We start from the raw sequence: 27173 nt of genomic DNA, 5'->3' as shown, positions 1-27173 counted from the left end.
GAAGGTGTGTAACATAAAATAGTTCTGATATAATCATCATAAGGTAACCAATATATTAATTTTAAACTGCAAATGTTTATAAAACCACAGTTTGAAGGACTAGAGAATCACCAGGCTATGTAAGATTTGATTATGTAAAAATAACTTTATACGCTTTATATATGATTATGTATGATGTTAAAATAATTTTGTTTCATACACTTTATATATTTACAAGTCTGAGTTTGCTGGACGTTATTACATAAACCATGTGATGAAGCATCAAAGTGAGAGCTCAGGGACTCAGTCATAAAGAATGGACTCAGAAATAAAGATACAGTGGCTTAATTAACTTTTTGTATATGCAAACTTTAGTATAATTTTGAATATTTATAGTACCAAATACAATGGTCTAAATAGAAGTACATTTATGGGTTGCTTAAAATATTATTTTAATAGTCTAAACGAAATTACATATTATATTATCCCAAATTATTATATCAAGGTAATTAAAATTGACCGTAACAATTGTATTTGGCTCATTTAAAACTTTGTTACGGTCAATTTGGGCTTAAACTTTGAAAATAGCCTTTAAAATTTCAATTAAACTTTAAAAATAGACTTTAAAATTCAATTTATATTTTGCATATGTAGAGTAATACTATAAACATTTTATTAACTATTCATTTTATTATTTTAAAAAGTGAAAATAATAATATTTAATATGAAACTTTAAAAAAAAATATATTTGAACATACGAACTACTATAAAAATTAAAAAAAATTAAACAGGTTTTTAAAATATAATAAAAATTTGATTCAACATTATGAAGAATTAAATTAATTTTTTTTTCTATTCAGTTCTTGCCCGCACAAGCGTGCGGGTAACTCTCCTAGTTTTAAATAGAATAGAAGTGGTACAAATGTGTAAACATTTAAGATTTTATAAAATTAGAAAATATTGCATTTTAATTAATTTTCAAACATACAAAACATAATAAAAACATTAATAAGGGAAATATTGTTGTGTGACTTGTTTCATTGCCTTGCTTCCTGGTGCACCAGCAAGAGCCACTTCTTTCAACAAGGGATATATTGCCTCAAACCTTTCTGTAGTATGTGTGCAATCAAAGAATCATGCTTGTGATCAGAATCAACAAACAAGTCAAAGTTTTGTTCCATAAATTCCAATAGTTCTACTACTTACCTTTACTCTTGCGAATGAAGCGGGGAATGTAAGACGCATCAACATCTCAAATGAAGGAGGAGGAACCAGGTAACAACAACAGGTAACAAGTGCGCCCAAAACCCTGCAAATCCTCTAAAATGATCAATTCTGCAGCAAAGTTTACTGCCTTTGGAAAAAAAATTGTTTAGCTATGAACAAGTCTATCTACAGCAAAGTCTACTGCCTTCGGAAAAAAAATTGTTTAGCTATGAACAAGTCTATCTGCAGCAAAGTCTACTGCGTTTGGAAAACAATTTTTTTAGCTATGAACAAGTCTATCTGCAGCAAAGAAGAAGAGGTTACCCTGAAAGGAATTTCACAAAACATTATTAATTCATGATGAAACCAAATCCAAGAAGCTAGCAAAATCATACAAACTCCTTTTGACTTTCATATATAGCTTCCAAGGCTGAAAGATGACGGTTTTTAAGTGGTTCAGGCCACTCAAACCAACTGTATGCATTTAAAGTATTGTCAATAGCAGCAAAATACGCAGCATCTTCAAGCCAACCTATATACATAGTAAAAACATGGCATCCTCAATGAAATCTTGTAATCCAGATTAATTAAAGCCAGCGCAATGTAAACAAATGAATCTTTTAAAATTGTATATTTTCTCACATAATATAGAGGGGTCGTTACGAAAATCTTGCAGTTTGCTCTTCAGTTCACCAGTGCCACCAATAAGCCTCTTTGCTGCCTGAGAAAAAGTCAATGATCAAAGTATACTTTCTCAAGCCAATAGATAAGTTAGCTCACTAGTTCTTTTAAGATTAAACTGTGTACTTTTTATAAATAAGAACTTTTAGAAGGTTAATTAAAATTATCTTCTCCAATGGTAAAACTCTTATTGGGGTTTTTATTTTTGAAAAAATATCAATTTCAAAATAAAAATGTTGCAAGTACAACATAATTTTACTTATTATTGCAGACTCTGGAAATCAGATGACCAGTAGGACCACAATGGAGAGGAGGACCGAGGTCATCAGCTTTTCCTCGAGTCAATTGTTGAATTTGGCATATTTCCCCTTCTTGTTAACACCATCAACAAGTGCAGCAGTAAAGCTTCAGGTTTCACCAGGAATATATTAACATACCTATATTGAAGCGAAGTAATTCATATAAAGAGAATCAACAATCACAAGCATATGTGATTAGCAGAAATGATAACAAAAAGGAAACGTATACCAAATGAGATCAGTCCTTGAGGCAACCGGTGAGGATACATGCATTAGACCCAAAACAGAAAGCTTAACAGCTGAATAAAGCTCACAATCAGAGAAAATATTCACCTTATAACGGGAAGCCAAATCCATATCTCGTTAGCCACGAAAATTACCTGAAACAATATAAATTGAATAATTTCACAAAATTGAAGAAGCAACAAAGCAAAAACAACTCAGAAATGGAGAATCAGACTATAAAACCTTAGATTTCTGAAATTAATCACAAAGAGGGAGAACAAAACTTTGCACAGACTTATAAAATACGAACATGATCGAAAGAAGAACGAAGAATCCTCAAGCCAATGAACCTTAATAGATAGCTTCGATATCTTCTTCACAAAATCTCTCTCTTCTTCTTCTTCACTTGGCCGATCTCTTCGAGCAAAGTCAGAAGAACTTGCCATCGTGAGAGAGATAGATCAGACAAAAAAAAAAAAGTTCCAACCAACCATGTAGCGACACGTCGCTATTAAGAGGCGGCTCTTGAACCTCTTAAATAAGAGGCGGTTGTTGTTATATTTACCATTTTTGATTTAATTTTAATTACATTTGGCATAAGAGCTTCTCAAAGTTCCATCTAAAAGTCTCCGTTGGAGACGCTCTTATAAACTCGCAGATTAAAAATAGAGAATATGCAGTAGATGCCACAAGAATCGGAAATAATTAAGAAACTACCACAAATGTACAGTGGCTGTCGTTCAGCCTTGTTAAAATTACATCGGCGTCCTTCCCTAGCTGACCATTGTGTAGGGGACATTTAATATAGGTAGGAATCATTATTATTTTGAATTTCAAATATTAAATCTTCAAAAGAGGATTATCTACGCAACATTTTACAGCCACATAGTGGGTTAAATAACTGTACACCTTCATCCCTTCCTTGAGATAACCGTTGTTCTTATTAATTACCTCTGAGTACCCCGAAAGCTGAGTAAAACAAAAAAAATCATCCATTACACAATTGTCCTTTTCAAGCCGGTGTTGTCGAATCTGTATCTTGTTTGCTTGTGGTTAATAGTTTCTTATAATTTCGGCGGTCTTGACATAGTGTAAGCTAATCGGAAGCTGTCTTTGTCCAACCTCGCAATCTCCGCCGCAAATTTTGTGGGAGAAGTTCGCAGACAAGCGATTAAAGGTTCTTGTTTTTTACCCTTTGTCTAATTTAATATGTAATTTTACATCACTGATTACCAGATTTGTTGATTTTAACTTGTGGCTGTCATATTTAGGTTGATTATGGCTAACCTGCAACTGCCGAAACGCCTATTCAAAGAAGGGTCTGAACCCAATGGTGAACGGGTTCACTCGTACACGGAATTAACTTACCTTGACGTCCTTGCTTCGTCTTTGTTCCCTGAAGATTTACCTTGACGTCCTTGCCTCGTCTTTGTTCCCCGACTTTGAGGATGTGGAGACAGAACCAGAGCATCTTTGGAACTTAAAACTGGATATTTTTAGCCAATAGTTTCTGTAACCAATTCCCACGAATTATTCTTTAATGGGTTTTATTTGCTCTGTAAGCCCATTGAATCTTATTGAGGCAAATATAAGTGTACACAATATCTGGATCGATTTCTATGTCTTAGTCAATGAACGCTTCCAGGGTTTCCTTCTCATAATTACAGAGGAAACTTTTAATAGTTGGTTAAAACTTCGCACATGGCCTTACAGGTGATGTAAAATACAACATTGTCTATAAATTGGTTACATGGGATTTTTGTATATAGCTGTATATATTTAGGAACCACCAAAGCCACAATACATGAAACTATACTCATTACCTAGTACAAAAGTTGTCCCCTATTTCTCCAACCCTACTGTCGGGATTTCATTTTCCCGCTTCTTTGTAGAGGGCACTCTCGTAAAGTTACCACCTATGGAAAGTGGTATAAACCAAAGATTTCTGACATTGTGGTATTCTCTTAATTAACTTTCAAAATTGTGGTATACACTAATATTGCCCTTAAAAATAATTCTTCATATTAAAAATTACAGAGTAAAATATTCTACTAAATATTTCTTTATTTGCATAATTGATTTTTTTATCTTTATATATATATATATATATATATGTTTTTGGTCCACCATTATTTATTTATTTTTTTATCTTTTGTCAACAGAGTACTAAGGGCCTGACTGGTTCAAACGCTGCGGTTGCGGTTGCGGTTGCGGGAGATTGCGGAAGCGGGCGATTGCGATTTCAAGCGTTATTAAGCGTTTTGAACGACTGGTTTAGCGGTTTAAAATTGGTGCGTTTGCGGGAGGTTTACGACTGGTTGACCAGCGGGTGCAATAGCTGTTGGAACATAATAAATGTGATATATAATTATATAAATGTTTTAAAATATCAAAAACTTTATTAAACTTGATTTATAATTAAAATTCATTAAAAATACTAAAATAATTATTAAAAAGATAAATAAATTTCATAATGAAATACTTATTACTTTATGCATTTGGCTTTTTACCAAAACTTTAATCAAGTAATTTGATAAATGACTAAACATATGTTTTAGATCGTAGATCTTTTTTCTTAAATCTCACACACTCAATAAGTTCTGTGGGGCAGTATTTGCATCGGTAGTAATGATCAAACGAGAGTTGAGAAGAGTCACTCGTGATTTGTTTTTATTTTTCGCAAATAATCTTATTTTCTTAAAATTCTGATGAAACGTCATATTTATTTAGATTTTTTTGAACTTATGTGTGATGTGCCATTAAATTTACATCAAGTTTTCTGGATTATTGTTAATTGAAATATTTTTTTCTTCCAATTGTTTATTTTTTTAATATTTTCAATCGTATCCGTACTTCATTTTCTCTCATCCTTAATGAATAAAATAGTTAGGTAAAAAATATATAAAAAATATATTTCATTATCATTGATCTGTTTCAAGTTTTTTCTCAAAAAAAAAAAAAAAATTTTGAAACACAAACGCCCGCAACCGCAAACGCTTGCGGGAACCAGCTTTTGGAATTCAGCTGTTGGGAGTGATTAGGAGCGACTGGGAGCGATTGGGAGCGATTTGTGTGATTGGTCCCAAACGCTAGCAACCGCCCGCAAACGCAAACGCAGCGTTTGCGAGAGCTAGCGGGAGAACCAGTCAAGCTCTAAATCAGCTCAAACGAGCCAATTGGAAAGAAAATTTAAAGCATAAATTTAAAGAATAGTATATTGTTCATAATAGTATATTCTAGATCAGATCAGCTCAAACTATTATATCTTCTTGGTTGGTTCAATTGGAAGGTTTTTGTTATACTATTCTATTATGAATAATATTTTTGGATTTCATTTTGATGGTTGTGTTTTTGCAAATGCTTTATATTTAACATTTGTGTAGTTTTAGTACTACTTATAATTTTTTATTTTTTTAGGATCACATACTCTTAAAATATTATATTACTTTCAAATAAATTTATAATATATAAGTTCAAATTTAATTTAATTAATTTATTTTCTTTGAAATTCTTATTCCGCTCATACCTAGTTATATTAATCTCAATTGGTTAAAGGGCACATTTTGTTTTCTTAAATCTCATAGACATCATTTTTTGTTTGATCAAAATCCAATAGAACAGAGCGGTTCAGTTCGCAAACCGATAATTCCGCTCAGTGTGGTTAAACCATAAATACGGATGGGTTAACACTAAAATGAGTGAACCGGTCGTGTAATCCTTTTTCGGTTTAGTGATTTTTCTGCTCCATAGAGAGAGAGAGAGAGAGCAAACAACGACTCTTGTTCGTTCTACTCTCTCTCTCTCTTTCCCCTTCACCAACTCTCTCCGCCGTATTGCGTTGCCGGAATCCCCGAGACGACGCCGTCTGTAATTTAATTTCCGATTTGCGCATCTTTGCGCATTTGGTGGGGGAGGGCGTATACATATATAACTGAGTATATATATTCTTCATGCCGATTAAATTAGGGGTTTTAAGCTGAATCGTGGATGGGTCAGAAGAAGAAAACCCCGGCGCCGTTGGATTCGTCTGTGATCAAGCTAGAATGTGAGAAGGCACTCAAGTCATTCGGTCGTGGGAGCTACAACAAGGCGATTCGTCTCATCAAGGATTCCTGCTCTCGCCATCCCGACTCTGCCCTAGCCCACCGTGTTCAAGGTACTATCTACGTCAAGGTTGCTTCCGTCTACGAGGATCTAACTACCAAACACAAGTATCTCCGCAATGCAATCGAATCCGCTAGTAAAGCTGTTGAACTCTCTCCCGATTCGATTGAGTTTGGGCATTTCTATGCCAACTTGCTTTACGACGCTGCCAACGATGGCAAGAGAGAGTACGACGAAGTTGTGCAAGAGTGCCAACGTGCTCTCTCCATCGAGAATCCTATTGATCCTGCTAAAGAGAGTCTTCAGGATGAGACTCAGCTTAAGATATTGACACCTGAGGCTCGTATTGCACATGTCCAGGATGAGCTCAGGTCTCTGATACAGAAGTCTAACATTGGTTCGTTGTCAACTTGGATGAGTAACCTGGGCAAAGGTGAAGACAAGTTTCGGTTGATTCCGATTAGGAGAATGGCTGAGGATCCTATTGAGAGTAACTTGGTTCAGACCAGGAGGCCTAACGAGATTAAAAAAGCTACCAAGAGTCGTGAAGAGTTAAGGAAGGAGGTTGAAGTTAGGGTAGCTGCAGCTAGGTTGATACAGCAGAACTCTGAGTCTTCCCCATCGGAGAATGTTGACAAAAAGGGATCAGATCAAACATTAGGCGCGGGGCAGAGAAGTGGGGAGAGGAGAAAGCATGGAAATGCGAGGAAAAACGGGTCCACCGCGGACAGAAGGGATCGGGTTAGGTCGTACTGGGATTCTATGAGCAAAGAGATGAAGAAAGAATTGCTTAGAGTTAAGGTTAGTGATCTTAAGAGTCACTTTAGTGCTTCAAAGGATGGGCAAGCAAATGAGATTATAAGTGAAGCTCTGTCTTTTTGTGAGGCCAGCAAGACTTGGAGTTTCTTGGTTTGCTGCAGGTGTAGTAAAAAGTTCATGGATTCTGAAGCTCATATGCAGCACATTGTGCAGGTGCACATGGGTAATGTCGTACCTAAGATGCAAATGGTTCTGCCTCAGATTCTTGACACTGATAGGATTGATATACTTCTTAGTTCCCCATGGAAACCATTGGATCTCTCTGCTGCAGTGGAATTGCTTCGCAGTCAGCAGAGAATCCAAAAATCTGAGTTTAATGACTTTCACCCTGGCGATAATATGGAAGATGGTGACGATTGCTTCGAGGATGCATGGAATGATACTTCACCAGAGAAAGAAAGCCTTGGAGATGCTTGCAACGGTTGTGATGAGAATGAATCTGAAGAGCGTAAGCTGTCGATCGCATTTCCTCCTCCTGATGGATGGCCTATATCTGATGATCCTGAACGCGCAAAGCTCCTTATAAAAATCCGTGCAGCCTTTGAGCTACTTATCAGACACAAATATTTAGCTGCCAGCCATCATGATAAGGTGATACAATTTACCGTGGATGAACTCCTGAATCTACCCTCGGTTTCGCAATTCGTTAATCGAAGCTTGAACCAGTCACCCATGTGCATCTGTTTTCTGGAAGCTTCCCAACTCGGGAAAATTCTTAGATTTCTGCATGACTTATCTCAGGCCTGTGGATTGAGTCGATATTCTGAACCAAGTAACCCCAATGATGAAATTAATTTTGGCGACCTTGGTCGTGAAGTTACAGAGAAGATTGTTTTTGATGCTGAAGGTTCATGTCTTCTTCTGGATGAAAAATTGCTTGGCACTGAGTGCATACAAGAGAAAATTATGGGCGCAACATTGCATAATGTAGTTATAGCAAGTTCCAGAGATATTGCTAATGGGGATAATGTGTCTTCTGGTGCGGATGGATTTCTTTCATGGATCTTCACAGGACCCTCTAGCGGGGAACAAATTGTGTCATGGATGCACACAATGGAAGAGAAAACAAACCAAGGGCTGGAAATCATGGAGATTCTTGAAAAGGAGTTAAGTCGCTTGCAGAACCTTTGCGAGAGAAAATGCGAACACATAAGCTACGAGGGAGCACTGCAAACTGTTGTGGACATTTGTCTTGAAGAAAGCCGGAAGAGGGAGACTTCAGCAGACTTTACGCATGAAAGCTATGAAACTGTGCTTAGGAGACGAAGAGAAGAGCTAAATGAGAATGACCATGAGTTGGTGTTTATGAGTAGTAGGTTTGAGTTAGATGCCATAACAAACGTATTGAAAGATGCAGAATCTCTTAACTACAATCAATTTGGATATGAAGAATCATATGGAAGCATGAGTTCTCAGCTACGTGATCTGGAATCTGGTGAAGCTTATGAAAGGGGGATGAAGGATTCCTTACATGAGGCTGACAGTTGTATAGAGATTGCGATCCAAAAACAAAAAGAGCAGTTGTCTGCAGAGGTAACCTTTTCTATCTTTACGCAACACTACTGGGATAATTAATAACCGTCTTTCGTCTTTAATAATACCCTGCACGTGTGCTATCGCAGCTTAGCAAAATCGACGCGCAAATGATGCGAATTGTCACTGGGATGCAGCAAACAGAGCTAAGGCTTGGACCAGTTTCCTCCAGCGATTATCAGATAGTATTGTTACCTTTGGTGAAGTCCTACATGCGGGTAATGATAACTCTTTAGACCTTGTTACTTTTTCTTCCATTTGGATGCTGTGTTCTTTCAGGTTCTAACTCTTTAGACCTTGGTACAATCTCTGCCAGGCACATTTGGAGGCGTTGGCAGAGAAAGATGCCACTGAGAAGTCTGATGCTGCAAGAGAAGCTTTGCTTGTTGAGCTCGCTCTAGATTCTACGAAGGAGACTCGAGGAAGAAATGATAATTCAAAACACATGCTGGAAAAGTCCAAGGACAAGAAAAAGATTAAAGACACTAGAAAACTGAAGGATTTAAAGGTTTGAACTTATCTGTAGTCTACCTTTTAGTTATTTCTTGTATCTCTTTGTAACTAGTTTTAATGTTTTGTTATAGGCTTCTACTGAAAACGACCAACGCTTCAACGATGATTCAATTGAACACAGGTGATGATCTGCTTTATAAATATTTTTTAGTGAAGATGGTGTAACTTGGAAAATCTTTGTTTTATAAATGTTGGTGGTGAATAATCTGCCATTGATGTTCCTGCTGATTTCTTGTTCCAGCCACCCTTCTGTTGCATCTTATGGTGATCCTTCAGAGGCTGATGTGTTTTCTGAAGCCGTTGAAGCTTTAAATGAACAGGAAGAGGAATACAGACGCCGTATGGAACTAGAGGAAGAGGAGAGGAAGCTTGAAAAAACTCTAGAGTATCAACGAAGAATTGAGAATGAAGCTAAGGAGAAGCACATCGCAGAACAAAAAAAGAAATACAGCTCTTTAGTGCCGATAAATGTGACAGAGGCAGTGTATAATGATCGCATAGAAACTTTCGATGATGATTTAGATTTACAAGAACATGAAAAATCCATAAATCAGGTAACAATAGAGTGACAAGGTTGTGGAGTTGTGGTTCTTTTTATCATCACTTGAAATTAATTTCTCGGTTTCTTTGATTTACCAGGAGAAAAGGAATGGAAAACAGAATGACTTGGAATTAGCCAAAGTGAATATAAATGGTGTTATCCCAGCGACAAATCATTGTTTGATATCTGATACTGCTAATATGCAGGATGTAAAATCCCAAGAAGGTTAGCTCTAATCTTCAAATATGAAATTATGTGTCTACTGCCTTTCTGTGGCACTTACATTGTTTTTTTTTTATGTGTTGCAGTAGTGCCTAATGGCGTAGCTATTCCAGCTGGTGTTCTGCAACCTGATCAACGCACCGGGCGGAGAGGTAGACGCCAAAAAGCTTCAAACAAGTTAGTTGATGGAAAATATCAGGTCACACCTTCTGGGAGCGAGAATTGTAAATCTCAGAGGTCAGGCACCGAAAGTGAGGGACAATCTGAAATTCTACGTAGCAATGGTGGTAAGACTTTTTTTGTTTCTTCATTCTTGTCCTAGATTCTTCTCTGTCTCATTGTTTTTAAAGCATAAATAATTGTGACGTGTAGATAGATGATCTGATATGGATCTAGCTTTGTTTTCATCAGCTTACTGATAATTCAAACTTATATTAGATGCGCCTGGGAAGACCATTAAGGCACTAATGAAACTGCTTTTATCTGTAGAAATTAATGAAATAATTTAAATATGCCTCTGTAACAAGTGTCTTGACTTTTCGTTTCTGTCAACGAAGAATGACAGTATTTGCACTAATTTCTAGCGCTTTTCTAGTTTCATATAGTTTTCATTTATTATGTTATCCTGGTGATGTAGATGCGGGAACAAAGACATTAAGACAATTACAAGCTGAAGACGATGAAGAAGAAAGGTTTCAAGCTGACCTTAAAAGGGCAGTACGTCAAAGCCTTGGTAGGTTTTCAACCATCCTTGTTTATATATTATGTCTGGCTGACTATGTCATATGTATGGAGAATGGTTATAGTGTATATCACTTCTCTCCATCTCAGGACACATTTTTCATATGATACTTGTAGGCATATTTATATAGATGTCTTAATCAGTTGTTTGTTTTTTTTAATTATGGACACCTTATCTACCTTTCTCTCAAAATTTTCAACATATTTGTTCTGAGATAATTTTGGGGTGACAAATCCCCTTGATATGAAGCATCTGACACCAGAACATTTTTGTTTGAACCCAGACGTGTACCAAGGTGGTAGAAGTATGCCGACACCTCTGGAAGTAATTAATGATGGGATCCTATCTGATGTGACAATGGAATCTCAGAGTACGAGCGGAGTTGCCATATTTGGCACTGGTCTTCAGAATGAAGTTGGCGAATACAATTGCTTTTTAAATGTTATCATACAGGTAACCTTCAATTCTTGATTTCCCACAAACTGTTAGATTTCTTGGGTATCAGTGTCTATAGTTTCCAGCTTAAAAGTTTTCCATATGTTGATTTTTTCTTTTTATTGGTTATGATCTTAGTCTCTATGGAATTTGGGGATGTTTCGCGCTGAGTTCTTGCAGAGTTCAACACTAGAGCACCATCACGTGGGAGATCCCTGTGTTGTCTGCGCTTTGTATGAAATTTTTACTGCTTTAAGCGCTGCTTCGAGTGAAACAAGAAAAGAACCTGTGGCTCCTTCATCTCTCAGGATTGCTTTGAGTAAATTGTATCCAGATAGCAGTTTTTTTCAAGAGGTAAAGGAATTGATCTCTGGTTTTACACGACTAAGCTCTGTTTTCACAAAGTTCCTAAACTTGAGTGTCATATGGTGTACAGGCTCAGATGAACGATGCTTCAGAAGTATTGGCTGTAATCTTCGACTGCCTTCATCGCTCATTTGCTCAAACCTCAAGCGTGTCTGACACAGATTCTGCTGAGAGCAACAGTACGGGTTTATGGGACTGTGCCAATCGCACATGTATTGCCCATTCTCTGTTTGGAATGGATATTTTTGAGCAACTGAATTGCTACAGCTGTGGTCTGGAGTCCAGACACATGAAATACACTTCCTTTTTCCATAACATCAATGCTAGTGCCCTACGCACCATGAAGGTAGCATATGCGTGTTCATTGGACTTGCGTTTTCATGTATATTACTAGATAATTCACTGTGGTTCTGTCCCACTTTATGCCTCATAGGTTACATGCGTTGAAAATTCATTTGAAGAACTTCTCAATCTTGTCGAGATGAACCATCAAGTAGCCTGTGATCCCGAAGCTGGCGGGTGTGGGAAACCCAACCATATCCACCATATTCTCACCACTCCACCACATGTTTTTACTACAGGTAAAACTTGGATTAAGTGTTTTGATGGATGTAAACTTTTTTCAAATCACTGATATTTGTGTCTTGACACTAATTATTTTGGGGTTGGCAGTCTTAGGGTGGCAAAACACATGTGAGACGGTAGAAGACATAGCAGCTACACTTGCAGCCTTGAATACAGAGATAGATATCAGCATCATGTACCGTGGTTTGGACCCTAAGAGCACATATAGCTTAGTTTCCGTGGTATGAATTTCTTTTTTTTTTTTCCTGTGATATTACCAGAAAAATGGTCCCAAACTTGAAACCGACTGTACCGTGTGTTTTCATTGTTTGGTCTCAACCTAAAACTCTCACGGCCTTTTTTTTTTTTTGTTTGTTGTTGCTATTTCTGCAACTCCAGGTTTGTTATTATGGACAGCATTATCATTGCTTTACATATAGTCATGAACACGATCGGTGGATCATGTACGATGACAAAACTGTCAAGGTAAGACTATCATTACACCGGACTTTGTAGGCAGATACATTTTGTCAACATTATCTCACCTCATTTGATGTAATATCTTCAGGTTATCGGTAGCTGGAGTGATGTACTTTCTATGTGTGAGAGAGGACACTTGCAACCACAGGTTCTTCTCTACGAAAAGAAACGTTGAGAAAAAGAAAAAGAAAAAAACAGCAAGTAGAGAGTTACGTTGCTACAATTTTGGAGATCGCCCAAGTACAAACTGCAAAGAAAGTAAGTACTATTTTTTGATAATCGGAAACTGGAGAGGAATGGAATGTGTGGTTTACTCATCCCAGTCGTTCTAAGAGATGATGGGGAAGAAGATTTTGTCTTTAAGATTAAGCAATAGTGTTTTCAGTGGAAGAGGTTTTAGAAGATGTCATTTATAGTATAATCTTTGGCAAAATCATCGTCACATTAAAGCATTATATGTTCATATAAATCTATACGACCTTCGAGAAAATAAAAATGAAAATTCCTTGCAGCCTTTTTTTGGTAGGTCGTCTGATTATATGATTATGATCTTGGGCGACTTTTTCCAACAATGTGTTTTATCACTTTATGTCCGAAGTTAAAAAAACAAATTCATACGTTTCTCTACATTGTTCAACGTCCACGTTTATATTTTTAAAAAGGAATTAAGAGTAATTGAGAATTTAACTTCATTATAACAAGTCAAATAGAAGTATTCGAATAAAAAAATCAAATCTGTATAACAAAGAAATAATCTAAGAAAAATTCGATCAAATATAACTTCAGATTTTGTCTGGTTCAACTATGTGATAAGACTGAAAAAAATTAATATTGAATTTTCAAAAATACTTCCTTTTCTATATCATTTTTTAAAAATACTCCTTTTATGTTGTTCATTTTCAAAAATACTCTTTCATGTTGTTCATTTTCAAAAATACTCTTTTCATAGATATAAAATAACTTAATTCTAAGTCATAAACTTTAAATAGTAAACTCTAGTCTAACCCCTCCAAAGTATATATTAAATGTAAAATAGAGAACCCAAACCTAAAAAAGAATTCTAAAAATTAATTTAACATATTGTAATTGTGTAAAAGAAGGTAAAAATAAAAATGTTCAAAAAGGGTATTTTTGAAATGGGTATCCAAAAAGGCTAATTCTAACAAATTTTCTTAATATTCAATTTAAAACCTACATAAATTGACCCAAAAATTTGTGTTATAGTGAGATGATCAAGACAAAATTCAAAAAATGATCCAATCCAAAACTTAAAAAAAGAAATAAAACAAGTAAGATTTTATGCTTTTCTATTAAGTAAAAACAAAGTAACTATTCTTAGAAAAAAAAAAACAAATCATAAAAAGAATCTCACCCTAAAAAATCGTAAGACGTTTTTAATTTTAATATTAATCTGTATTTTACTGAGTCGTCTCTACTCTCAGCAAAATCCGGCTTATATACCAGACTACATCTCCTTCTTCCCTTCCCAATTTACCAAAAACCATTAACACACAAACACTAACTCACACACGTCTCTTTCAAAATCCTTCCATCTCTTTTTCTTCATTTTCTTCTCTTTCTTTTTTGTCTAGTTTTTTGTTCTGTTCCCATCGAATGAGCCACGTAAAACACATCCACAAAGGGTCACTGGAGAGGTTTTTGGATCTCCTCTTGATCGCTCTCGTTGTTTTGATGACTCTTAAAGGCGGCACGAGTGGGGCCTGTGCCGCATGCAAATACCAACGTAGACGCTGCGCCGCGGACTGCCCCCTCGCGCCTTACTTCCCCGCTGAACAGCCAAAACTGTTCCAAAACGTTCACAGGCTATTCGGCGTTAGAAGCATCGTCAAAATCCTCGAAAGACTCGACGAAACTCAAAGACCCGAAGCTATGAAATCTATCATCTTCCAGTCTTATGTCCGTGACCGCTCCCCTGTCCACGGTTGCCTAGGCGTCACGCAACAGCTTCAATACATGATTTGGCTCGCTGAAGAAGAACTCAAAGCTGTCAATGCACAGCTACAACTCTATCGCTCTCAAAACGACGGTCAAAACCAGCAAAATCATAATCAGATGATGATTAATGAGCTTGGTGTTGGTGTTGATAATAAGCAGCAACAGGATGATGTAACATCGCAGCTAGATTTAGGAATGGGACTTAACGTTAACAATAACCAAAGCAATGTGGTAGCCCCATTCTTTAGTCCGTTGCCAGTATCTGAAACACAACAGCCTCAAATGTCTTACACTTATAGTTGTAGTGAGGTCAACAACAATGGCTATAGTCCTCCAGCTTATAATACGGATTCGGGAAAGGAGATTATGACAAACAATAATAATGTTTGGGGTGTTCACAATCGATTTCTGTATAACGACAACAACGGAGGAGGGTTCAACAATCAAAACGAGAGCTGCCACGAGATGAAGAGCAATAACGGTGTAATGGGGATACAATCACAGCTCGTTAATCTGCAAATGGCATCAAATCATCAGCAACAAGAAGACGAAGATGATCCTCATGAGTACGATGAAATCCATCAGTTTCTTGAAATCATCGACGATAGGCAATCATTTGCGGATTCTAAAGAAGCGTATGCCTCAAGGTATGTGATTTCTTTTTTTTCTTTTCTCCATTCTCTTATTTGTAAAAAGTATGAAAAATTTATGAGAAGTATATGATTGAATTTGAGTAATTTTTGGTGGTGGTTACAGCTCTGGTGAAACGTTGAAGGAACAGATTGATGAAATTGGAGAGAATGAATTAAGAAGTGCAGCTACTTGCTTCAGTCTAACCAGTGTGAATTGAATTGATTTATCAATTCATGATCTTTTTTATTACGTTTTTTTTCCACGTCGTCTCTGAAGTTTTGTTACTTTTTTGTTGACATTTTCTTTTCTTCTTATTTTTATTAAATGGAGACGTATACGTTGTTTTTTTTAACTATTTCTCTAATTTTTTTTTCATATAATAAAATCTGTTTTGGATCTCTTTTAATTAAATATAGTGTTATTCATTGAAATATAGTGCGGGCAGCCGGTTGTGTGTCCAAGGAGAAGGAGCTTGTAATGATCAGGTGGTAGATCGTGTAGGTGTAGCTTATCACTCACGTTGTCCCGATACGTCTCTCAGATTGGAGAAATCTTTGATTTACGGTAGTAACACCATATTTACCGACAAATTCTCTTATTTGATTGTAATTAATCATGTGTTTGTTACAAGAAATAAATATAGAAAGAATCTTTTCTTTTTTTAAGATAGAATCTTTTTAGTGATAAAAGATGATACAAGATATACGTTGAAGTTTTCTTAGGCTAATGAGCCTAAGAAAATTATGGAGGTGAGGTTAAGGATTCTAGCGTGGAGTTAGAGATAGTTTGGTTTCAGGTGTTACAAATTGTTTATATTTTGTAAAATTCTTCACTATACATGTTCACAAGTACATAGATTTGTTTTCTTTACATTAGAGATACAGTGTAGTTTTACATCCTTCTCGTTGATCTTAATTCCTTGATCCTTCTCGTTGATTTTAATTCCTCGCTCGCAGAATGGTAAAACCGATAATTTGGCATGACGAGTTCGTTCCGAAGCGCATCTTATTACCTATGTAAACGATGTTCTATCTCATTGGTTTTACTTGTATGCTATTGACAAAAAAAAAACAATGTTATTTATTTGTCATATAATAATAATAATTAAATAGTCAAATATTTTGTTCAAAATTTTATATATGGTTTTACTAATTATAATATTTCTAAATATCTCTTAAAATCTCAGGATATTTTAACTGATGATTTTTAAAATATATTAAATCAATGTTTTCGTTTGAATTTTTGTTTGAAAAGTATTAAATTGTTTTTTTCTTTAAATATTAACAAAAACTTTCACGACATTTGTTTCCTTTGAATTTCCGTTATGAAATGAAATTTTGTTAAATATTAAAAAATGTAAAACTTATAATATCATTTAGATCATATTTCTTGAAATAGAAATAAAAATATCACATATGAAATTCATTAAAAATCTTGAAAATCACAATAGAAAAGTTTAAAAACACTAAAGCCCTTATAAAAAAAAGACTATTCTTCTTGACATATATCAAAAATGTTTTGATTTAAATTATATATAAAATGTTATTACATTTTGGGAAATATAATATTTATATAAATTATTGGGTTACTAGTTTACAGTATTGGGTTCTTGATTTATGTTGGCCCCCTTTTACAGCAAGTTGAAAACGACACCGGGGAAAAAATATCAAGCTCCCCAACCTGTCAACATTAAAACAAAAAAAAAAACCAAAAAAAAAGACACAAAAATCTGTGGCGACCGAAACAAATTGAGAGAGAGAATGGTAAGTAGTAGTATAAGCATCTCGAGACCAGTTTTTTCTCATGGCTTCTCTCCACCTGCTGCTACTACGACATCAAGGTAGGATTTTTATATATTGAACTTCATAGCTCCGATCAACCTCAAGTAATCATCAAATGCATAGAGCATCATTTAGTTAGTTTTAGGACAAAAGTTACAGAATCAGATCCTGGAATGAAACTGTCTCCGGTTATGGATAGATTAATTCAAGGTTAACCTGACCTCAGATTTCTGTTATTCATTGTTGCTTCTTTTATGAAACAGAAGATGCTCTCTGATCAGGATAGACAGGAAATCTCATTGCTCTGTCACAGTCAAGTGCTACTGTTCTTCCACAGGGTTTCTTGATTTAAAATGTTCATTGGAGAAGCCAATTGGAAACCTGGCTTTGAGAAAGCATCTAGTTTCAGGGTTGGCAGCTATTTTGCTATTATCTCAGGCAGGACAGGTATGCTGGAAGCCGACATTGCAATTAATCATGTCTGATTGGAGAGCCAACAAGTTGTTTTAACCTTCTCACTTTCTTCTGGCAGGGTGTTGCGTTGGATCTCTCATCTGGCCATCAGAACATTTGCCAACTAGGCAGTGCTGCTGTGGAAGAAAACAACAAGCTGACTCTTCCACTTGAAAATCCATCTGACCCGGAAACAATGATGATGATGATGATGAGAGGCATGACTGCTAAGAACTTTGACCCAGTTAGGTACTCTGGAAGATGGTTCGAAGTAGCTTCTCTTAAGCGTGGCTTTGCAGGTCAAGGCCAAGAAGACTGCCACTGCACCCAGGTAGGGTAGTTTGTTTCTTCAACTAGACATTACCACTCTCCATAGTGAACTAATGTAATCTTGACAAGCTCTAAATTTCCAAAACTGTTGCAAGGGGGTATACTCGTTTGATATGAAGGAACCAGCCATCCGGGTAGATACATTTTGTGTACACGGCAGCCCTGATGGGTACATAACGGGAATCAGAGGAAAGGTTCAATGCATTGGAGCAGAAGACCTGGAGAAAAGCGAGACTGACTTAGAAAAACAAGAGATGATTAAAGAGAAGTGTTTCCTTCGATTTCCAACAATTCCTTTTATCCCCAAGTTGCCTTATGATGTCATAGCGACTGACTACGACAACTACGCTCTAGTTTCTGGCGCCAAAGACAAGGGCTTTGTTCAGGTGATTCAAAAGACAAAGAACTCAAAAGAATTTGAGATATCTCTTGCATTTTCTTGTATAATTAATAACTTTCATGTGTTTTGATATTGTTAGATATACTCAAGGACACCTAACCCAGGACCTGAGTTCATCGCCAAGAACAAGAACTACTTGGCACAGTTTGGCTATGATCCGGAAAAAATAAAAGATACACCACAGGACTGTGAAGTGATGTCTGATGGTGAGCTAGCTGCCATGATGTCGATGCCAGGTATGGAGAAAACGCTGACAAACCAGTTCCCAGATCTTGAGTTAAGAAAGTCAGTCCAATTTGATCCCTTCACAAGTGTGTTTGAAACCTTGAAGAAACTTGTCCCGCTCTATTTCAAGTAGACCAGCTATGTACTTCCGTTCAAGCTTTTGAATTCTTGTGTATATCGTATATGATCACTGTCCATATGGTTATACACCTGACTGAGTGTATATACATCTTCTAATATCAAACAGTCTTCAGATAATCAACCAACCACAAGCAAGGCAATCTTGAAGCTTTCTGCCTTTCTTATTCAACTCGTATCATTAACATAACCACCGTCAACAAAGACAAAACCACACATTTAAACCAGTCGTTAGCTTCATAACTAAGTGAAACCTTCTGCTTTTCATCTACAGGTCACACTAATCTAATAATCTCATAATAACTCATTCAGCAAAATAGCTTATATCACATTAACTGAAGAATCTCAACACGAATCGATACCTTCCACCACCAAACCAAGAGTTGCAGATCGGCGGCGGCTTAGCTTCACCGCATCTCTCATCCGTCGCCGGCAGTTTTACTTTTACTTTTCCGATGGAAATAATTTTACAGTGTTTTGTTTGTCCAAATGACTTAATGGGCCAAGAATGAGCTATTGTAGCCCATTTGCATCTGTTTAAAGCACATACAGAGTGATGATTGAGAGAGGGACTCTTCATCAAATTCCTTTCCAATCTTGTCTTGGGGTTTTTTTTTTTTGTCTTTTACATTTTCATATTATTGTGAAAAATTGGAGGATAGTGAAGATGAAGACGACGAAAGAAGGGAATGCGATGAACCCTACCGATGCCATCCGCAAAGAGCAACGAAAGAAAGACTTGAGACGTGTAAGGGTTTTGTTTTTAATCGAATTTTGCTGAAATGGCTTACGATAATGTTTCCCATGTTTCTATTTAGGTTCTGCCTGAATTGCTATTGTACTAAAAGTTAAGTCTTGAATCTTCTTGTGTTGATTCCTGAATTTTGTTTTGTTTGTCTCTTTTACTGTTGTTTACTGGAATTTTTGCAAGTGGCAAATTTTGTTGTGCTTCTCGAGCTCTTGTTTATAATATAAAATTGTTGTTTTTTTCAATGGTTAAAATGATACATTTTCATAGAATGGCTTCTCCTTTTGTCAATTTGAGTCTTAATCAGTGTTTTCTGTTGGTGAAGTTTGTGTTCTAGCTTAAAGTATTTGTTGAAGTTGAGCTGGAATTTTGAAAGACGTGTTCAGAATCAAGATTGTCATTATTAGTTTTTGCAGTTTCATTAGCACTAGTCTTTTGAACAAAGAGATTAAAATTGTTGACAATTGAATTTTTTCTGTCATTGCTGTTGTGAATTAAGTATACTTTTGTTGCTAACGCAGAACAAGATAGAGAGAAATAAAGTAAGAGAGGTGGGAATTTTGAAGAAGGGTCCTGAACAAATCAAGGAACAAATCAGAAAACTCGATATGCCAAGTAAGTCATCATCCTCCTATAGTTTTTGCAAGGTCTCTCAGCTTATATAACAATTATTTTCTTAGACTACTGCTAACAAAACTTAACAAGCTTATTAGTTTCTGTTCATATCTCTCGGCTCCAACAAAACTTGCAATTTGCCAGCTTGTCTTAATATATTACAAGAAAACAAAGCTGAGAAAGACACTCCCGTTCGTTACCAACTAACACGAGCTGAGAAAGACGCAATCTTTCGCTCGGTTAGTACTAAATAGAATATGATTGTTACACACTAAAATTTAGTACTATTTTAAAGGAACTTATAACATCCTGTAATTTTGTTTATTTTTAGGTAGTGCCAATTCAGAAAGGACGAAGATTTGGAGTCGGATCCATACCGTTTGATGAAGAAGTGGGGCAAAGTTCATACAAGAAATCGTGCGAGGCAAAATGGCGAGAAACTGAAGACAATTATCTCCAAACGCAAACCATGCTTTCAGAGATTAAGGCAAATATTAAAAAGTTGGAGTTGGAGCATAAATGCGAAGATGTCGTCTTTTGGTGTAGTATGATGGCCCAACTTTATCCAAATTTGGTTCCACCATCTCAAAGAAACAAATCCGCCTCCACCGAGCCCGTTACTGATTTGAAGTTGTGATTTCATTTTTATTTTCTCTTGTTACTTTTGTTTTTAATTTTCGTTGAACAATTTTGTTTTCATTTATACAATCTCAAACTCCTGCTACATTCTAGCGAAAAATGAAATTAGACGACATGAAATAGTTGTAGAGTCTTCGGAAGTGAAGATGGTTTATCTTTAGCTGTTGATATATTATCTAATAATATTTAAGATAATCTACCAACTGCCAAGAGTTTGCCTCTCCTGAGTACATTTTAATAACAACTCTGAAGAGTTTGTTGTATCTCAAAAGATGTTCTAATAAGTATAAAAGCCAAAACGTTTTGAGAATATTGGGTTTTGAATTTTTGAGACCATATAGAGGATTTTGAATTTTGGTTAAAGTGTGAACAGAATCACAATAGAACATGAATCTGAATTCAACAAGGACCCGTTGAGCTGCTAAAAGGTTTAGACTACACACACATATACAGCAAATGCGCTTATTTTTTATGCAACAAAAACTGTTGTTATTGGAAATCTATTTCTTTTTCTCACAACCAAACAGAACAAAAAAAAAAAAAAAGGCACAGTTGTGTCATCCCAAGTTGCAGCAATGAGGTTTGCTCGTCAAGACCAATTTGTCCACATTGACTGACCTCCTCGGGTGCTATACAAACATTCAGCATCAAATTGTTTGAATTTTTTTTACTGATTCCAACCCTAATTAAGAAGACCTAAAACGACTAGCCTTAAAAGAACCTCACTGCAACTATGCTAAACTTACCAATGCCACAAAGAACCGAGCCACTACTTTGGAAGATTTGAAGAGTTTGTGCTGCATCCAAGACTTCCTCACGGCCATCCGCTCAGCAAAATGATTACCCGCAGAAAGAATACCAATGCATAACTCAACTTCTTCATCAGGTATTGAGGAGCAAAATTAGGGTGCGAGGTTGGGAGAAAGCCAGCAAAAAACAGAGTCAACATCTATATCCCCAGTAACAGTTAGAACAGTAGCATCTGAAGAAAGTAACAGAGTGAAAGATTGTTCTGTTTCTTATTATTCAATCCTTAAGAAGGTTACATTGCAAGAGGTTCTCTTATATAGTTACACAAGATTAAACCTAGATTCTAGAGTGTTCCTTGATCAGCCAGCTGTGAGAGATTACGTGGCATCATCTTCATCAACTGGTCCCAACACCTTGAATCGATTGTGCAATGTCACTGTCGTACTATGTCCTTCATCCTCTGCTAATACTTTCTTGTCTCTTGCAGGTAGACGTTGAAGACTCTTTGACTCTTGTTGACGGGCCTTGGGCTTTATGGGCTTGACACTTCCTGAGCCTGAAGACAAAACTGTATCGTTTTGTGCTGTGATCTCTACACTCCCCCGCAAACTTGGAGTGGGTGGCACACCAACGCCAAGTTTGGCTCGGAGATGTTCAAAAGGCCTTTGTGGGAGAGATTTAGTGAATATGTCCGCAATTTGGAGGTGTGCAGGGATATGGTTGACAATTAGATCACCAAAAGCAACCTGCTCACGAACATAATGATAGTGTGTGGCGAAGTGTTTGGTGCGAGCATGAAAGCTTGGATTGGCCGTGAGATAAACTGCAGAGAGATTATCACAGAAGAGCTCTGGTGTTGCAGGCTGTTGAATCCCCAAGTCATGAAGTAAGTTAACAAGCCAAGTGATCTCAGATGCTGCTTCAGACATGGCTCGGTACTCAGCTTCAGTGGAGCTTTTAGAGACTGTTTGTTGTTTCTTGGATGACCAGGAGATCATGTTGCGGCCAAGGAAGGTGCAAAAGCCTCCAGTTGAGCGGCTAGTATTTGGACATCCAGAGTAGTCACTATCACTGTAAACTTGCAGCTTGTAACCCGTGTTTCTGTAAAACGAGACTCCCATAGTGGTTGTTCCTTTGATGTATCGAAGGATCCTTTTTAAGAGATTGAAATCAGCTATAGAAGGGGCGTGCATCTTCTGACAAACGTAATTAACAGAGAACTGCAAGTCTGGTCTTGTTAACGTCAGGTACTGCAATCTTCCTGCTAGGCTTCGAAAATACTTGGGATTGGCAAACAGAACATTTTGAAGGGGTGTTTTCTTGAGTTTCTGTGGAAGTGGTGTGGCTACGGATGCGCATGTTGACATGCCTGCAGTAGCTAGGAGATCCTCAGCGTACTTTTGTTGAGATAAGAAGATACCAGTGTCGTGATATTGAACTTGGATACCGAGGAAGTAGTGGAGCTTGCCAAGGTCCTTCATCCGAAACTCTGTATTCAGTTGATCAAGGAGTGTGGAGAGCAACTCCGAAGAGTTACCTGTAATTGCCATGTCATCAACATAAAGTAGTAAGATGATGATATCTTGGCCTTTGAAGCAGACAAATAACGAAGGATCTCTCAGACTACAGGTGAAGCCAAAGGCTAGCAGAAAATTGCTAAATTTATCAAACCAGGCTCTTGGAGATTGTTTGAGGCCGTAGAGAGATTTATGAAGAAGGCAAACATGATCCGGATAGTTTTTGTCTATAAATCCTGTAGGCTGCTTCATGTATACTGTTTCAGTGAGATCACCATGTAAAAAAGCGTTCTTCACATCCATTTGTTTTATTTCCCAGTTCATCATCGTAGCAAAGTGAAGAACTGCCCTAACTGTTGCAGTCCTTACAACAGGACTATATGTTTCAAGATAATCAATGCCTTCCTCTTGCTTGAAGCCTTGGGCAACTAACCTGGCTTTGTATTTGTCAAGTGTGCCATCAGCATTGAGTTTGACTCTAAACACCCATTTTGAGCCTAGAACATGCATATCAGGTGTTTGAGGAACTAGTGAAAAAGTGTTTGCTTCTTTGCAATTAGTCATCTCCTCATTCATTGCTGCTGTCCAATATGGATCTCGTAAAGCATCTGTGACTGTTTCTGGTTTGGGATATGCAACTTTTTGAGTAAGCAGTGCATAACGAGGATTTGGTTTGTAGATTCCGGTCTTAGAATGTGTGAGCATTGGATGATTTGAGACCGCTGTGGAGGGAACATCACGCTCTGCATCATCATTCTCTGCATCACTCTCTGCATCACTCTCTGCATCACCACGTAACTCTGTATTTACTGCTGAAAGATCTATGTTGGGAACAAACGAGTGAGAGCTGTTTCCTATAGGAACAAGATCTATGCTTGCCGTACACTCAGGACTCTCACTGTTAGTTCCTTGAATAGATTCAGCAGTTATGTCTGTTGTAGAATCGTTGCTAACTGTAGTAGCGATAACTTCCTTCTCAGGGAGAACTGGAGGAGCATCTGCAGAGACATCCGGTTGAGCTGGAACTGAAGATGTATGTGAAAACGCCTTAAGCCAAGCTCCATATAAAGGCGTAGGTGATGATTGCTGGAGGTAGCTATAGGTGCTTGCAAACGGAAAACAAGCTTCATCAAATATTACATGACGACTTAGATATATACGCCCAGTTGGAGGATAGTAACATCGATAACCCTTGTATTTTTCAGTATAACCAAGAAATACGCATTTGAGAGAACGTGGATCAAACTTGTTTTGAGCATACGATCTCAGGGTAGGGAAACACGCACAACCGAAAGTTCTGAGAGCAGAGTAGACTGGTTCTTTACCAAAGAGAGCTTCGTGTGGACTCTTGTGTCCTACAAGAGCAGTGGTTGGAAGAAGATTGTAGAGGAAATTAGAGGTAAAGAATGCTTCGACCCAGAAATTTTGTGGAGTTGCACTTTGAAACATCAAGGTGAGAGCCATCTCAGTCAGTTGTCGATGCTTCCTCTCTGCAATTCCATTTTGCTGTGGGGTGTGAGGACATGAAACAAAATGTTGAATTCCAGCCTTTTGTAAGTGAGTTAAGAAACTTTGACTTATGAATTCTCCTCCACCATCTGATTGAAAGGTTCCAATTTTTGTTTGCAACAAATTTTCAACAAGAAGCTGGTACTTGATGAAGACAGAACAGAAATCAGATTTTTTCTTTAAAGGGTAAAGCCAACAATATCTTGAGAAGTTGTCAATAAACACTGCATAAAATCTGAAACCTTGAATAGAAGAAACAGGAGAAGGACCCCAGAGATCACAGTGGATTCTCTCTAAAGGCCTTGTAGCATTAAAAGTAGAAGAACTAAATGGCAATTTTGAACTCTTCCCAAGCTGACATGACTCACACACCTTGTTGGTACTTTTATTAACTTCAATTGCCTTATTTGCTGATAAAAGATGAAGGACTTGTTGATTTGGATGTCCCAGCCTCTGATGCCATACTTCATCACTGGTTTTGACTTGTCTTGTTGAGTAGTACATCTGATGTTTGGGATCATCCAGCTTGTACAAGCCATTATTTTCCCTTCCCTTTGTCAGAACTTTGCGTGTTGCTTTGTCCTTTATAATAACATCGTCAGAATCAAAAGAAACTTTACATGGATAGTCTTTGGTTAGTTTCGACACTGACAACAGAGACTTTGCAATTTCAGGACATACTAATACATCTTTGAGAGGAATATTACCTGACGTCGAAGGGAGGTTAGCAGAACCGACATGAGTGATAGGAAGGAAATTCCCATCACTTGCCATGACCATATCCGAACCGTGATATGGTTGAGCTTGTTTCAAACGCTGAGTTGAGCTGGTGATATGAGCTGTTGCAGCAGAGTCCGGATACCAGCTGTTGTCCTCTGTGACATCAATGATGTGTAGAGCCGAGAAAGCAGCAGCATTAATTGCAGGTTGAGCAGGCTGCTGAAACTCCTCATTAAAGCGATACCAGCATTCAAAAGCGTTATGTCCTCGTTTGTTGCAGATTTGACAGAGAGGTTTGTCATTAGTGTTGACAGCAGGTCGAGACGGGTTTGGAGATGAGAATTATTGATGAAAGCCTTGTCCTCTGGTTGAGTAGCTTCCTCGTCCTCTGCCTCTATTACCACGTCCCCTGTGTTGATAACTTGATGACCTTGTAGTGTTGAAGGCAAGGTGTGGAGAGACATCGGTTGAAACAGAGTATCCCTGGAGTCTATCCTCATAACCAGTGAGACGAGAGACTACATTCTCATAAGTAGGTTCAGGACGTCGATCCAAGGAATCTTCAATAACCGTAATAATAGGTTCGTATTCACGACCTAAACCTCTTAATGCTGCAAATATCTTCATTTTCTCACTAACAGGATCCCCTATGGAGTCTAACTGATCGCATATGTCTTTAATTCCTCTAAGATAGTCAGACATGCTTTTGTCAAGTTTTTCAGCATTCTGCAGACGTCTTTGTAACTCAAAAAGCCTAGAAGACGACGTGCGATTAAAGTGAGAGATCAGAGTTTCCCATACCTCTTGAGCTGTCGAAGCTCCTACCACTAGTCGCAGGACGTTCTCAGACATCGAACCAAGCAGCCATGCCTTAACAACTTGGTCAGATCTGGACCAACTCTCAAAATCTGGATTGAGGATGTCTTCGACTCTGCCATCTTTGTTGTTGCGGATGGGGATGGTTTCATCAGGAGGTTTGGCAGCTCCATTAACGAAGCCAAGGAGAGCTTGAGTGCGCAGGAAAGATTCAAACTGGGACTTCCAAATGATATAGTTTTGCTCAGTGAGCTTTATGGTGACACAGTTTGAGATGTGAAGTGAAGGTGAAAAGTAAGGTTCCATGGTTCCGTCCATGGCTCTGATACCATGAAGAAAGTAACAGAGTGAAAGATTGTTCTGTTTCTTATTATTCAATCCTTAAGAAGGTTACATTGCAAGAGGTTCTCTTATATAGTTACACAAGATTAAACCTAGATTCTAGAGTGTTCCTTGATCAACCAGCTGTGAGAGATTATGTGGCATCATCTTCATCAACTGGTCCCAACACCTTGAATCGATTGTGCAATGTCACTGTCGTACTATGTCCTTCATCCTCTGCTAATACTTTCTTGTCTCTTGCAGGTAGACGTTGAAGACTCTTTGACTCTTGTTGACGGGCCTTGGGCTTTATGGGCTTGACACTTCCTGAGCCTGAAGACAAAACTGTATCGTTTTGTGCTGTGATCTCTACAGCATCCTCAAGTGCAAAACCCTTCAAATGGCCAAAAGCACACACAAACAAATATCACTTTCTGATCTTTTATTACTGCTCCAAAAGCAATTCAAAGAGTGTTCTGAAGCATAACTTACAGTCTGGAAAGGGAAGGATGTGATATGCCTCCCGTCAACACTAACGTGACAACCCTGCATATGCTTATTCACCTGACTGAGTGGTATATACATCTTCTAATATTAAACAGTCTTCTGATCATATACTTGAGTTCTTATCAACCAACCACAAGCAAGACAAACAATGTTCCTTTCTTGAAGCTTTCTTATCACAAATAGATACAAGTAACCAACCAACTTCACAGAGCAAATATAGTATCTCACCGTGGCTGCCTTTAACTGGCTTGAAAATGGTAACTACATCAAATGTCTCAGGGATGATTGAACGCAACAGATTCAGTGGACAGTGGCTGGTATAAAGCAGATACTCTATTGACTTAATGTATTAGTAAGCCAAAAGGTTTTATTAATAAATGCGAGCACTCAACAGAGAGAAACCAAG

The 27173-nt window shown here is 37.3% G+C and overlaps 6 protein-coding genes and 1 long non-coding RNA gene across 16 annotated transcripts; 5 read left to right on the top strand and 2 right to left on the bottom strand.

Annotated features, from left to right (window-relative positions):
- Nucleotides 1-902: 902 nt before the first annotated feature.
- On the bottom strand, nucleotides 903-3007 carry LOC104711269 (4-alpha-glucanotransferase DPE1, chloroplastic/amyloplastic-like). 10 transcript variants are annotated; one of them, XR_015565257.1, is made up of 8 exons: nucleotides 2701-2936; nucleotides 2499-2545; nucleotides 2395-2409; nucleotides 2126-2303; nucleotides 1828-1906; nucleotides 1510-1717; nucleotides 1186-1288; nucleotides 903-1088 (listed from the first exon to the last, which is right to left on the bottom strand). XR_015565257.1 is itself a non-coding variant. In XM_087463983.1 (8 exons), exons 1-4 carry the CDS (start codon nucleotides 2834-2836, stop codon nucleotides 2192-2194), a joined length of 270 nt encoding a protein of 89 aa, XP_087320109.1. In that variant the 5' UTR covers nucleotides 2837-2919; the 3' UTR covers nucleotides 903-1088; nucleotides 1186-1288; nucleotides 1510-1717; nucleotides 1828-1906; nucleotides 2126-2191. The 10 variants fall into 10 exon arrangements, 5 of the variants coding, with proteins under 5 accessions (XP_087320109.1, XP_087320110.1, XP_087320108.1 ...); XR_015565258.1 differs by having other exon boundaries at nucleotides 2634-2893; XM_087463983.1 differs by having other exon boundaries at nucleotides 2741-2919.
- A 262-nt stretch (nucleotides 3008-3269) lies between these two features.
- LOC147938684 (uncharacterized) lies at nucleotides 3270-4002 on the top strand. The gene is made up of 2 exons (XR_015567456.1): nucleotides 3270-3567; nucleotides 3662-4002. It is a non-coding gene; the product is annotated as an uncharacterized LOC147938684 (long non-coding RNA).
- Nucleotides 4003-6086: 2084 nt separating this feature from the next.
- Nucleotides 6087-13220, top strand: LOC104711270 (uncharacterized). Its single transcript, XM_010427960.3, has 15 exons — nucleotides 6087-8846; nucleotides 8936-9064; nucleotides 9163-9354; nucleotides 9431-9480; nucleotides 9601-9913; nucleotides 9999-10125; nucleotides 10209-10409; nucleotides 10760-10855; nucleotides 11148-11317; nucleotides 11438-11653; nucleotides 11736-12011; nucleotides 12099-12246; nucleotides 12338-12471; nucleotides 12629-12715; nucleotides 12798-13220. The coding sequence occupies exons 1-15, from the start codon at nucleotides 6378-6380 to the stop codon at nucleotides 12882-12884; spliced, it is 4695 nt and encodes a 1564-aa protein (XP_010426262.2). The 5' UTR covers nucleotides 6087-6377; the 3' UTR covers nucleotides 12885-13220.
- Nucleotides 13221-14203: 983 nt separating this feature from the next.
- LOC104711263 (LOB domain-containing protein 27-like) lies at nucleotides 14204-15709 on the top strand. The gene is made up of 2 exons (XM_010427953.2): nucleotides 14204-15312; nucleotides 15422-15709. The coding sequence occupies exons 1-2, from the start codon at nucleotides 14324-14326 to the stop codon at nucleotides 15513-15515; spliced, it is 1083 nt and encodes a 360-aa protein (XP_010426255.1). The 5' UTR covers nucleotides 14204-14323; the 3' UTR covers nucleotides 15516-15709.
- Nucleotides 15710-16966: 1257 nt separating this feature from the next.
- LOC104711262 (chloroplastic lipocalin) lies at nucleotides 16967-18745 on the top strand. The gene is made up of 5 exons (XM_010427952.3): nucleotides 16967-17138; nucleotides 17343-17526; nucleotides 17612-17863; nucleotides 17958-18248; nucleotides 18342-18745. Exons 1-5 carry the CDS (start codon nucleotides 17059-17061, stop codon nucleotides 18618-18620), a joined length of 1086 nt encoding a protein of 361 aa, XP_010426254.1. The 5' UTR covers nucleotides 16967-17058; the 3' UTR covers nucleotides 18621-18745.
- Nucleotides 18746-18817: 72 nt separating this feature from the next.
- LOC104711261 (uncharacterized) lies at nucleotides 18818-20747 on the top strand. The gene is made up of 4 exons (XM_010427951.2): nucleotides 18818-19373; nucleotides 19895-19988; nucleotides 20133-20227; nucleotides 20320-20747. Exons 1-4 carry the CDS (start codon nucleotides 19182-19184, stop codon nucleotides 20623-20625), a joined length of 687 nt encoding a protein of 228 aa, XP_010426253.1. The 5' UTR covers nucleotides 18818-19181; the 3' UTR covers nucleotides 20626-20747.
- Nucleotides 20748-26284: 5537 nt separating this feature from the next.
- LOC109126168 (uncharacterized) lies at nucleotides 26285-27134 on the bottom strand. The gene is made up of 2 exons (XM_019229255.2): nucleotides 26753-27134; nucleotides 26285-26654 (listed from the first exon to the last, which is right to left on the bottom strand). The coding sequence occupies exons 1-2, from the start codon at nucleotides 26843-26845 to the stop codon at nucleotides 26415-26417; spliced, it is 333 nt and encodes a 110-aa protein (XP_019084800.1). The 5' UTR covers nucleotides 26846-27134; the 3' UTR covers nucleotides 26285-26414.
- Between the last annotated feature and the right edge of the window lie 39 nt (nucleotides 27135-27173).

Source organism: Camelina sativa, chromosome 9, assembly GCF_030686135.1.
Source record: "Camelina sativa cultivar CO46 ecotype springtype chromosome 9, ASM3068613v1".
Taxonomy (NCBI): domain Eukaryota; kingdom Viridiplantae; phylum Streptophyta; class Magnoliopsida; order Brassicales; family Brassicaceae; genus Camelina; species Camelina sativa.
This window is presented reverse-complemented; position numbering and strand designations above follow the sequence as displayed.

Bases quoted from the DNA above. Each gene is read 5' to 3' on its own strand.
- LOC104711270 (XM_010427960.3), top strand. From the start codon at position 6,378: ATGGGTCAGAAGAAGAAAACCCCGGCGCCGTTGGATTCGTCTGTGATC. The intron at 9,355-9,430 runs GTTTGAACTTAT...GTTTTGTTATAG, and splicing joins GAAAACTGAAGGATTTAAAG to GCTTCTACTGAAAACGACCA. The intron at 10,410-10,759 runs GTAAGACTTTTT...CTGGTGATGTAG, and splicing joins AATTCTACGTAGCAATGGTG to ATGCGGGAACAAAGACATTA.
- LOC104711261 (XM_010427951.2), top strand. From the start codon at position 19,182: ATGATTGAGAGAGGGACTCTTCATCAAATTCCTTTCCAATCTTGTCTT. The intron at 19,374-19,894 runs GTAAGGGTTTTG...TTGCTAACGCAG, and splicing joins GAAAGAAAGACTTGAGACGT to AACAAGATAGAGAGAAATAA. The intron at 19,989-20,132 runs GTAAGTCATCAT...GCAATTTGCCAG, and splicing joins CAGAAAACTCGATATGCCAA to CTTGTCTTAATATATTACAA.
- LOC104711263 (XM_010427953.2), top strand. From the start codon at position 14,324: ATGAGCCACGTAAAACACATCCACAAAGGGTCACTGGAGAGGTTTTTG. The intron at 15,313-15,421 runs GTATGTGATTTC...TGGTGGTTACAG, and splicing joins AAAGAAGCGTATGCCTCAAG to CTCTGGTGAAACGTTGAAGG.
- LOC109126168 (XM_019229255.2), bottom strand. From the start codon at position 26,845: ATGTATATACCACTCAGTCAGGTGAATAAGCATATGCAGGGTTGTCAC. The intron at 26,655-26,752 runs GTAAGTTATGCT...GGCCATTTGAAG, and splicing joins CATCCTTCCCTTTCCAGACT to GGTTTTGCACTTGAGGATGC.
- LOC104711262 (XM_010427952.3), top strand. From the start codon at position 17,059: ATGGTAAGTAGTAGTATAAGCATCTCGAGACCAGTTTTTTCTCATGGC. The intron at 17,139-17,342 runs GTAGGATTTTTA...TTTATGAAACAG, and splicing joins GCTGCTACTACGACATCAAG to AAGATGCTCTCTGATCAGGA. The intron at 17,527-17,611 runs GTATGCTGGAAG...TTCTTCTGGCAG, and splicing joins TATTATCTCAGGCAGGACAG to GGTGTTGCGTTGGATCTCTC.
- LOC104711269 (XM_087463982.1), bottom strand. From the start codon at position 2,522: ATGGATTTGGCTTCCCGTTATAAG. The intron at 1,907-2,498 runs GTGAATATTTTC...ACTTTTTCTCAG, and splicing joins ATTTGGCTTCCCGTTATAAG to GCAGCAAAGAGGCTTATTGG. The intron at 1,486-1,580 runs GTATGATTTTGC...TCTTTGCTGCAG, and splicing joins ATGAAAGTCAAAAGGAGTTT to ATAGACTTGTTCATAGCTAA.